We start from the raw sequence: 12,235 nt of genomic DNA on the forward strand, positions 1-12,235 counted from the left end.
TCAGTGTGGGCGTGTCTTTTGTTTGTTTTTCCCATGCAAGTGCCTATGTTTTGTTTTCAGCCATCGCCCCACCCCCTGTCCTATCTGCCCTGCTGCCACGCCCACCACCTGAAGCCCACCCTGCACACCTGTTCCCGGTTCTCTCATCACCAGGCCATGTATATATACCCTGCTGTTTCCCTTGTTCTTTGCCTGATCGTCTCAGCTTTGTTCCGGTGTTGTTCCTGCCGGTTGTTAGTGCTGCTCTGTCTTGGTTTTTGACTCTGCCTGTTCCTGATTCTCCCTTTTTTGCCCGCCGTTTGGGATACCGTGTTTTTCTTGTGGATTTTTGGTCACTGAATTTTGGACTGGTTTTCTTCATTACGACTTTGCCTCTGCGTTTTGGCCTGTAAGTAAAGGATCTCTTTTACTGCCTGTTTTGTCTGCGCCTGGGTCCTTTCCCTGGCTACCGCTGACAGCAACATAGTGTGTACTCAGAGACCAGGCAGCTGAAAGCATCGTCACTTGACTCTCCATATCAGGGTAACGCCACCGATAGTGTTATTTACAACATTGCATGTTACTTAGTGACCATACCGAGGCTGAACAGAAAGGCTTCCCTGCAGTGGCACAGAAGACCCAACATCCCCCCACAACACCAGCCTAAAGAGAACTAAAAAGCAAAAAAAAATTACAAAATCTGAAGGTCATTTTTGAGGGTTCAATTTACAAAAGTGTCCAACAGAAAACTGCTGCCAGCCCGGTCTCTGTGCCAGGCTGACCCGTCTGTGACGTCCACAATGATAATAATGTAATGTAAAAACAGCTGGTGAGTAGAGCTCTCATATACATAGCACCCCTATTGTGAAACAACCTACTTCAACATGTAAGGGATGCAATTTTAAACCCAGGTTTAAAAAAACACCTTATATAATTAATTCAAGTGTTGTTTTATTGGTTCCTTTTATGCCTGACTCCATGTCCTGACGAGTCAGACTTGGCCGCTGTGGGGATGGACTCTGCACTATCCTTAAAAATGAGCCAACGTCTGCAGGAACACAGAAAAGAGTGGTCTACATGACTAACACGTGTCTGTCATGGGTCCAAATTACTGCCCACAAGTAAATTGGACAGTGAATTATGCTCCAGCCCTTTCTAATGTGTGTCTCCTGCCCTCACCTGAGCACCTGAAACACCTCCCCCATCTCCTATTGAACTATTAAAAAAAAAAAAAAGGTAATGGTTTAGTTGTAACAGTCTCAACGTATTGATTTAGTGTAATGCTTTGTCTGTAATAGTTTAACATATCGATTTGGTGTAATGGTTTAAATGTAATGGTTTGGTTGCAATGGTTTAATGCGCTCACTAGCTTTACCTGCTATTGGTACCACACCTGACCAACCTTTCGAACTTTGTCATGCAGCGCTTCTAATATTGTTGACTCTGTATGGTTTTTCACTTGCGTTTTATTGTGTCTCACTTGTAAATCGCTTTGGATAAAGGCGTCTGCCAAATGAATAAAAGTAAGGTAAGGTAATGTCTCTCCAACCTGTATGCCTGGCAGCCCATTGGCACCCAGACACACACAGCACTGGGGATCACACCTAGCCAATCACCATGAAAAGTGACTGGGACCCGAATTCTGATTTGCTGTCCAGCCCTATGACCTCCCACCATCCCCTGATAGCCCTGAGGACACAAATGGACACAAAGTATACTCTCTCCATAACTGTGGAAATAAAATAATTGGCAATGAACCAAAAATTGGCACAAATGATCTCAAAGGCTATGATTAAGGGAGATCTGAATGGCCATTATGCCTGATAGCCATACATGCGCTTGCAATAAGTTTACATTTGACTTAGACTCGAGGAGATGAAACTTGAAATTTGTGGTACGGATGCTTAAATGAGGTTAGATGGAATGGAAGTAAACATTTATACTGAGTCAGAGCTTGATATCGTTGTGTGATAAATGGTCACGGTTGGTGTGTGTGTTCATCAGAGGATTGCATTCACTATGCCCTGAGTTCCGTGTGGGCATACAGGTTGTTAAGGGTAGGTGAGACTAGTGTACATTTGACAGCTAAAAAAAAAGGATGACAAAGGTGGAAAAATGCACGGATTGAAGCATTTGCTTCAATGATCATTTCCACAAGAGAATCAAAAATTAATCAACAGGTGCTGATAATGATATGAAATAATGATGATTGTAGGCAACAACAAAAGAAAACAACAGTGTGACCTGTCATTCACAGAACAGCATTCTCCCCACAACTTTGCAATTTCCAACAGATCAGTTGTGAAATTTACCAATTTAGGTATCAAGGTATAAACTTTTTTTTATTTCTCAATTTCCCCTTTCTAAACTTTCTTAGCACAATTTAAACTGTCAGATAGATGAACGATTAAGATAGAAAAAATAAAACCAACAGCCTGCAGAATGTTTCTGCAACTGATGACTACAGTTGTCTGTAAAAAATAATGCATAACAATGAATTACAAATGAGCTACTTGTTGGATTTTGGTGAAGTTGACGCACTTGCGAGCTAACTAATAAACTGTTACACAAAGAACTTCAGTCTGGACCGTGGTTGAAGGAGAGGTAGTGTGACGGAGTGCCGTCACTACGGTTGAGTATGCACTCTGACTGCCATACCAATGAGCCTGGCTCTTTGGCGTCGCGGTCAAAGTCGCATGGTTAGTACCCTGTAGACCCGGGTTCAAGGCCGGGTGGGGTGACTGCTCTCGCCCTTCGCTACAGGTAGAAACAGGTTTACTGATGATCTTCAATACAGCAAGGCTTCACAAGCGATGGTTGGCTCAGCAGAGTTTCAGATGTTACATGCACAAAGTCTCACACTTAGGATCTTACACCTTGCACGGTCCCCTCTGTGCTTCTGATCTCTGCTCTCTCTCCCTCAATGTGGGGGCAATTCTGCAACAGCCTAAATAGTCAGATGTGCTCATACAATTCTGGTAGGATGTTTAGATTTAACTTGACCTTGCCATGCCTGGGCACTGGCGCCTAATTAGAAAAACATTCCCTCTGAAGGTATCCTCGTGAACACACTGACCTGGCTCCTCTCTGTCCTCCCTGTCACAGACCTTGACAGGTGGGCAGAGAAGGAGAGTGGGTTGTGGGGCACAATGAGTGTCACCACCAAATGACACGTATCTGCAAGACCCTCCAGAAGTCTCAAAGTATATTTATTACCCGCGCCTAGAAGTCTAGAAGATGAGGTAGAAGACCAAAGGTCACACGCAAGAGTAGGACAGGGCCTGGAAGTCCAGGCCTTGGGGTCCAAAGATTACATGCACAGTGGAAATCAGAGGCCTCTCCGTTGGAGGGCCTGCAGCACATGCATACAGAGCACATGTGCGTGTGATTCGTTCAATAGCAGCATCACATTGGAATGTGGATCACACGCCATAACTACTGTATGTGATCACCTTAAAACTACATAGACACAGTCACATTATACACTGTGCATACTAATTCTACCAAACTAATCATTATACTGCTTACCAACTACAATAAATGATCACTAAATAATCACCACCATCCTTCATACTTATTGTGAAATCAGCAAGTGATTTTCAAAGAACTGTTGGAAAAAACATCTTTGGTACAGTAGTCTCATAAGGTTACCAGTTCAATTCAATTCAATTTCATTTGTAGTTGTCACAACTCACAAGGCAGCTTTACATTGTTCCCAGGCCTGAGAACCCCTGAGAGCAAGCCTAAGGTAACAGTGGCAAGGAAAAACTCCCTAATTAACAAGAAAAAACCTTGAGCAGAACCTGGCTCATAGAGAGAGCCCATCTGCTTCTGGCTGGCACTGGGCAGATAGAATTATAGAGAATACTTAAAGTTGTACAATATACTTTAAGACATTTTGAGTTTGATAGACAGTAGTGATAAACAACAGAGTAATTATAAAAGGTATCCTAAAATGTCTGGTTCTTGGCACGCAGTTGGCTTGTTAGGCAGGGCAGAGAGGTAGCAGGACTGGAAATCAGGATGTAATGCTTGGGCTACAGCTCTAGGCAGGAGCCCGGAGCAGGGATAGGAAATAGAAGAAAACAAATAGAAAACAGTGATTAGTGGATGTTAAGTGTGGGAACGGAAACATAAAGGCATAAAGGCAAAGGGGGGAACAGAGGGGGGAAGAGGGATGCATGTGCATAATAGGGAAAAGTCCCGGCAGATAAGGACTATGGCAGCATACCTAGGGGACGAGAGGCAAAGGACCAGCACAAACATGAGGGTGACCCTAAGGCAGTCAACACCAGACCACAGCCGGATCAGCTGAACACAGAGTACCTAGGCCGTGATGTAGTGACAGCAATGACCACTTAGTAGGCATCCTGTACAAAACACACAGTACAAAACACACATTTCTAAGGTGGAGGCCATCAGATGACAGTACGCAGCAACGCGAAAGAGCACATTTTAAACTCTACTGTGATTAATGTAACACAGAGGTAACAGGCGTAAAGAAGGCCACAGACCATGAATCGTAGTCAATCTAAAATAAAATCACTCCAGAGACTCAGGTTATGCCATCAGTTTAATGAAGGCAGATCTGCAAATGCACCATGTATGTTTCCTCCTACTGTTTTATAGCACAGACAAATGGCAGAGCTGTTGGACACTTGCAGTCATTCCAGTCATTGGTCCCTAAAATGCAAGGGTACAAACAAAATTGATATCATCCTAATTATTGCATCCATGTGTACATCAGTTAAAGGAAAATGGGTAACAATGGGGAACTTTCATGAAGTGGATATGAATATGAATTAATGATGGTAACTCGATGGTAAATGATGGGTCACCGTAGAATCTCACATTCATCAGTGCTGCACAGTGCATCCATTACATGCAGAAAGAGCATCATTTTCTGTATGAAGTCAAACCTCTTGCTTGCATGACAAATTCCAGGAAACGTCAATAAATAAATTCAATTCAAATCAATTCACTTCAGTGCCCGCAGGAAGATACATGGAACCTTGAAGACAACACTCTGACTGCAGGGTGTGCAAAGTCCTTTCAGTACCAAGCAGTCACTCCATGTAGTGCTTACCTTTGTAGTTAATACAGAGACAGTCTTCTTCGTTATGATTATCAGGCTGTCGAGGTGTCCATTTAGTGTAGAGAAATGGAGATCCATCACTCCACAGCCACTGTCCTTCCTGCACAGAAAGGTCAAAGGTCACCAACATACAGCTCTGACTGGCAGCTGGTGTTGAACATTCACATTAAAATGTAACCGGGTCTATAAGAGGAGGGCTGAAGTTTGATCAATTTTCAAATTATCAATATCTACTGTAGTTTGTTGATTCGTGTACTGATTCACTTTGGTCCTGACTGTGTCTATGTGCAAATCTGGCGTATTGAAACTGAGACCAACACTTTACCTCCACAGCATCATGGCCCCCGATCCAGGCCTTTGCAGCAGTGAATTTCTGTATGAGGCGGTACTCTGGAAGGCTATGCACAGAGGCCAGGTTTCCACCCAACTTGAGGCAGTGTTTCTGAGAGAAATGGGGCCAAAGGGTATAATCATATGTAATCACAATTATGTAGTTACAAACATTTCCACTTTATGACAGTGGTTATTATTTTGTGCAAGTTTTTGTATAAAAAATGATCTGTAAATTTCACACACAGTACCTCTGCTTCAATCCATGGTTTCTTTTCACTCGAAAACAGGAAGCACCTTGACTGAAACCCAGTCCAACCTGCTGGGCAGGGCCCTTTAAAAGAAGAATTACTCACAAAATTAACATTAACAGAAGCATGAGTTATGAGACTTGAAATCAAGGTCGCTTTAAGACTTTAAGTAACTGTTGAAACATAGATTTATCATACCCCAATGAAGTTCATAAAACACTGTGGTATAAATATAGCCTTCAGGAAGCCACTGATTTGCCCTGTCCTGGAGTCCCTGTAGAAACTTTAACCCTGCAGGCTGTGCACAGAGCCCAGGTTTCCACCCTGCTGAATGCAGTGCTTCTGTAGTCTTTGTTGTGAAAAAAGCAAGTAGTGCAACACAAATTGACTCCATCTTGCTGTACAGTGCCCCCCTCAGGAATGAAAATGCATCTCAACGGCAACACGAATCAAAGTTCCTTTGGCTTTGTCCCAGCACTCTCATTTCCAGAGTTTAGAAACAAAAAAAAAATAAAAATACATCAACATGGTACAACATGGTCATAAGACCGTATCATATAAACCCAGGAGCATTTCTAATTCAGAAATGGGGCCAGATCGTTAACACCTGTTTTCTCAGTCTTCCTTATTGCTGCAAGAGCAGTGAGGCAAAATGGTGTGAACTCATTATAATCGAGTATTCTGTTCAACAGCAGGAAGAGTTTGGCTCAGTGTCTGATTGGTACGATCAGGTGATGGGATGTGTCTCTATGGGACGTTTGCAGCTTCTACCTGTTGCACCAGAGAGAGTGAGGCTGGTGCATAGCACAAGGTTATGACAGAGAGAACATGGAGCATTTAGGCTTCACAAAATGAGGTTGTCTCTTCGCCTGCAGCCAATTCTTTAGAAACCCACTGATTTGCCTGCTATTCAATGCTGAAAAATGGCATAAGGACTGATTTAGAAACTGACCAGAAAGACAATCTATCACTCACCTTGGGTAGGTACCACATCTACCTTCTGCCCCTCACACTCAATTGCTGTATTTCAAAAGAAAAAAACGTGTCAAAAGAAGAGAGCACATCGTCAACACTTTCAGTTTCCTCTGTCTCTCCTGACACAGGAACACAGAGACAAAATGAAGAAATGAACCTGCCATCATGAACAGCTGGAGGAGTTTGGCTCAGTGTCTGATTGGTTGAGATCAGGTGATAGGATCTCTGCAGGATGTTTGCAGCTTTTACCTGTTGCTGCAGGCAGAGCGAGGGCGGTGCAGAGCAGCACAGCGATGGTCAGAACCCTCATGGTCTCCTGGAGGAAGAGGAGAAGGAGGAGAAGAGTCAGGACCAGTCAACAAGTCGCAGCCAATCAGGACCGATAACTGCTCACCAAACGCTAACAGCATTCTACATTAGCACACATCCTCACATCACTGCAGACTTTTAAACAGTCAGTGACAGACTTTCTGAACAGCCTCACCATGATGGTGCCTCTGGATGGTAAACACCAGTAGTAAATGATTTAGAAAAGGAAAAATACAGAGCCAATGAGCCAATGAGAGCAAGAATGGATTGAACTAATGGAGTGATACAGACAGAGCCGAAAAAGGAAAATGAAAACTTAATCCGAAGTAGCAATATGTCTCACCAGTGAATGAGGAGGTCTCCCTCTGTGATATGGTAGTGGTGATGGTTGTCCTCTCAGGTGAGGTGAGCAGAGTTGAGACCCGGCTGTTTATATATACATTACAGATGGTTAAGCCTGTCCCTCTATGACTCAACAAACGGCTCGATTTCTTTATGGCGCTACTGTAGCAACAGTTGAAGATCGTATCAACAGTTTCTTCTTTAATTCCACATATCCTATTACAAGTTGTTCTGGATTCACAAGGCTTGTCCCTCTGACTACATATGCACTGAGGTAAGACAAATTCAGACAAAATCTGGTTGGATCAGAGTTGCCCTCAAAAGGGGAAGGCTGGTGGCTGGGTGCCCCACAGAGTGTGACAAATAAAGAGACATTTTCCTCCATAGTTTTCCACCCCCCTCCAACGACTTACGTTCACATTTTGACTTACGTTACACTACATTATTACATTATTTTCATTTAGCTAGTCTCCTCCAGAGCGCCATAAAATTTATCCATGGATATACAGGTGGATATTCACTGAGACAATTCTGGGTTGAGGACGTTGCCCAAGGATAGAGCAGCAGCGTTCCAGCGGGGTATTGAACCAACAACTTTTCAGTTACAAGGCCTGCTCCTTACCATAGTGCCATTCATACTTATACAGGTATAAATCCTAAAAACTAAGTAAGTAAGTAAGTGAGCTGTGCAGAAAAAGTAACAGCAATGATAACAGCAAAACCCCTCAGAGCGCTTAGGTCTGAATTGGCCCCTTATCGACAAGCTTCACGCTGTAACTGGGGAAGTGCTGAGGGCGCTTCAGTGTAGAGCTGCTCCAAAGTGCTTCTGGGGACAAAACGGAGGCAATATTCACTCACCTCGTAAACCAGATATCCAGCGGGAAAACATTTCACCTGTCAAAGTTGTCTGAGGTGCCACTAAAAGCAAACACGCATGTTGCTAAGCAGTATTTCTAAACATCTCAATATGACAAAGAGACTAATCAATGAGAAGAGACCCAGCTGCCTTTCAGGGGTTAATCTGGAACATGGCAGAGAGGATGGTACTCTCTCCTAGTAGTAAGTGAAACTCGGTCAAGGCCAGATTTATCTGGAATGTTCATGACTATTCTGGACTGTTCATAATCCCAGACTATTCATGGCCTTTCATGATGATGATTTATAACATTTACATAGCACCATCATTAATAGTCACAAATGTGATATCTATTTCATGTCAAGTGTAGTTTGTACAATGAGTTTGTAAAAACATTTGTTTATAAACTTTCTTCAATAAAGTGGGAGTGAATTACTGAATTTTGTCCATTTCTGGTATGTAACCAATGGGGTTTAAGACCTTAAATGGTCACATATTGTATAATCGTTACAAAATAAAATAGACAAACATATAAATAAAAAGTAACTGTCAAATAATAATGTTATAAATGCTAACTTCTAAATGTTGATAACATAACACAACTTAAAACATATTTAAAATGTAAATGACATCATTTTCCAGAGCAATCTGATAATAAGAAAAAAATCAGTTGAGGATGTTGTTCATCATCATGACAATGTTCTTTATTTCCAAATTTCTCTTTTCCAAAGCATCTTTGCAGAGTGAATTTTGTAATAAAATGTAACAGAAAAGCAGACACTGAAAAAAGCAGTTGCATAGCTTCATATCCTGCAGAGTATTTCCAGCTTTAACTTTTGTTTCAGTTAAAAAAGATTACTATTCTACCATGTATGAATCAAACGTGCTTAACTGTCCCATAAACGTGTCCTATATATACATAGTCTATGTGTTTATATTGTTTTTCAGTACATTGTTGAATGTCACCTACATATAAATAATGTATAATATTGTGTGCAGCATGCGCTCGTCCACTGAGCTGACATTTGCACATTTGCACAGACCATTTGCAGATGGAATGATTCTGCATATGATAATATTTTTTGCTGAATCCGATGTTACAAAATACCACCATCGGGTAGATCGTTGACTTGACCGATAGAATGAAAATGTAAAGCTTTTAGAATTGTATCATAAAGGCCCGGAGCGATCACTTTAACAGAAAGTCTCAAGCAAGTCAATGAAAATATTTTGACATTTGTGCCGAAGTGTTGTCCCTAAACCCACTCTGATGTAAGGCAGAATCTGTGGCCCAGATCCACTAGTCATGCATGTTAACGATTTTGTGCATATAGCGCTCATACAATCTCATGAGCTTTTTGGAATTCATCAATTTGCTCTTAATTGGAACTTGTTCTTGCGTCAAAAGAATTCTTCCTAGAGAATACACACACCATGTATGCAAGTGCACTTAGGCTTATGTCACAGTAACGTAACTTGAACAGTTAGACACACATCTAATCAGTGTTGGGAAGGTTACTTTTGAAATGTAATAGGTTACAGATTACTAGTTACCCTGTTAGAAATGTAATAAGTAATGTAATTATTTTAATTACTTCATCAAAGTAATGTAACTTATTACATTTGGTTACTTTTCTAACAAATTATTTAAACTGGGCAATAAAGCTGAAAGGTCCTAAAAACATGAATTTAAACCAGGCAGTGTAAACCTCACAACAGTACTCAACACTGATTACTGTCAAACTTTTATTAAAAGTTCCTCATTATAACTTGAATTAGGATAGGAATGTTTTGATTTTAAAACTGGCAACAACTACCATTGTGTGCCCAACAAAAAGCATAGTATGCATAGTAGGACCATTAATTTAGTCTGTTGGTACCCTGTAGACATTTCACAACCTAATGACCTCTCCAATTTAATATTTAATGAAAACACAATGCTGAATTAAGTTAGTGAGTGATATTAGATCTCACATGGGCTATTTACATCACTATTCAAGAAGGACTAACGTTAGCTGAGATTTTCTATCAAAGGGTTCATTAAATGGAGGTGCGGCTGTGCAAAAGGCGTCAATTAATTTGTCATGAATGGAGATTAAACATAAATATGTAGCCTACTGGACGGGCACCGAGCAAAATATAGAGCTAAATTACATCTTGAACACAGATAAATAACATGGTGGGGCAGGAGGTACTTTATTTTACGTTACTGATTGCGCTTACTTACCTGTACCTATTAACTTACCTGTAGATATTTCCTCATGTTTTACATCGAGCATTTCGATGCTGACAGCATTTTACACTGTACAGTAGGGATGTGCCTCTCCATCACTGAGGCCAATGCGATAGGCTATATATCTCCATGCATTGCCAACGATCCGATACATTAAAGATACATATGAAGCAACTACTAATGTGATACGATACGATTCACTCCTATTGCAATGCAGTGCGATTCCACACGATTTGATTCAACACTGTGCGATTCAACGCAATACGATGTATTGCAAAAGAATATGATGCTATGCAATTCAATATGGTACAGACAGTTTGATTCGACTCGCCCGGACGCGCCTCCAACTCGCGCGAGTCTTGGCCGAGAGGCTTGACGAGAATTGGCCAATGACAGCAGTGGAGATGAGAGAGAGCACTCGAGAAAAGTTTGGAGAGGAGGAATCAATATAAATATAATTATTGGTCACATTTAAATAATAAAGGCACAGGGCATCTACTAATGAATTATGTATAAATATATCGGATTTTACCGATTAAGGTAAGGTGTTAGAAACAATGCATCCCCAGATGTATCCGGTGTCGGGGCAAAACTTTTACGGCGGTGCACCGATGCGAATCGGTGAATCTTACCATCACTACTGTACAATAATGTTAGACCCCTTTTCTGATTTCAGAAGGAAAATATTGTTGAATTTCCAGCACTGAAAGGCGTTCTTGTCTGACGACATGGCCACCCGCCTCGGCGTGGTTGGCTGGTCGCAGGCATGGCGAACTCAAGGCTTAAACCCCTTTCAGACATGCACTGGAAGCCGGATCGTATCCAGCCATTACCCAGAGGAGCTGCATGTGAGAACGCAAATGTCCGAATCAAGACCGGACATGAGACGGACTTCGCTCTGCCAGCTCCCTGGTACAAAGTCCGTCTCATGTCGGAGTGAGTCCAGGTGTAAACAGGGCAACTCATTTTCCGGAGCAGCGAGAGTGGGCGTGTTCATGACGTTTCTGTCATGCGACTGGCGCGAAACCGGAAGAATACAAACATTTACATTTATTCATTGTAGACATTGAAAAGATTGGAAAGAAAAAAACCTGAAAATACGTCATCTCGTGAATACTTTAGGTGATCTCGTCAATACTTTTCACTCGTGAGAATGCAAGTGGCGTCTAACTGGAAAATACCACGAGGAAATCTGGACGTTTCTAAACTCGCAATGATTTCACGTGACAATGTAACATAACCTACTACAAATGCAAGCATTAATGGTCCCATACTGGGTACTACACTTAAAAATAGCATGCAGTATATACTTGTGTAGTACGCAGTACACAGTATGCAGTAGTCGGTTTCGAATACACCCATCCACCCATCGCGCTTTCTGCAACGTACTTTTTGCGTCATGTCCTGCCTACTGCATGCTCTACCCAGGCGCCTATGGCAAGCCGTTTTAACATTTAATCGAGCCGCGCTCCTGTCTGTAATTACATTTTAGATATCCACAATAGCATTTTTCCTATCTGTAATTACATTTTAGACATCCACAATAGCATTTCTCATAGTCAAATTTGTATTCTCACTAGTCAGAATGGGAATTAAAGAGATCCACAATAACATTCTTACTAGTAGAAATTGTTTTTCAAGATCTACAACTTTGATTGTACTAGTCAAAATAAATTTAAAAATCCTTAAAAAGTATGAGTGGTCGTTTTTAATAGTTAGACTGGATATGTATTGCTAATATCCGTAATTCAATTCTTCCTAGTCAAAATTAACATTTCAGATAGGCACAATGACATTCTTCCTATGCACAATGGTCATTTCAGGCAGGCAGAACGTCATTCTTCCTAGGACAAATGACGCCACTT

General features: G+C 41.5%; 1 protein-coding gene across 1 annotated transcript; it reads right to left on the bottom strand.

Annotated features, from left to right (window-relative positions):
- Positions 1 to 4,196: 4,196 nt before the first annotated feature.
- On the bottom strand, positions 4,197 to 7,918 carry LOC118781934 (ladderlectin-like). Its single transcript, XM_036535095.1, has 6 exons — positions 7,904 to 7,918; positions 6,880 to 6,946; positions 6,653 to 6,675; positions 5,400 to 5,516; positions 5,066 to 5,174; positions 4,197 to 4,210 (listed from the first exon to the last, which is right to left on the bottom strand). Exons 1-6 carry the CDS (start codon positions 7,916 to 7,918, stop codon positions 4,197 to 4,199), a joined length of 345 nt encoding a protein of 114 aa, XP_036390988.1.
- Between the last annotated feature and the right edge of the window lie 4,317 nt (positions 7,919 to 12,235).

Source organism: Megalops cyprinoides, chromosome 1 (genome assembly GCF_013368585.1).
Source record: "Megalops cyprinoides isolate fMegCyp1 chromosome 1, fMegCyp1.pri, whole genome shotgun sequence".
Lineage (NCBI taxonomy): Eukaryota > Metazoa > Chordata > Actinopteri > Elopiformes > Megalopidae > Megalops > Megalops cyprinoides.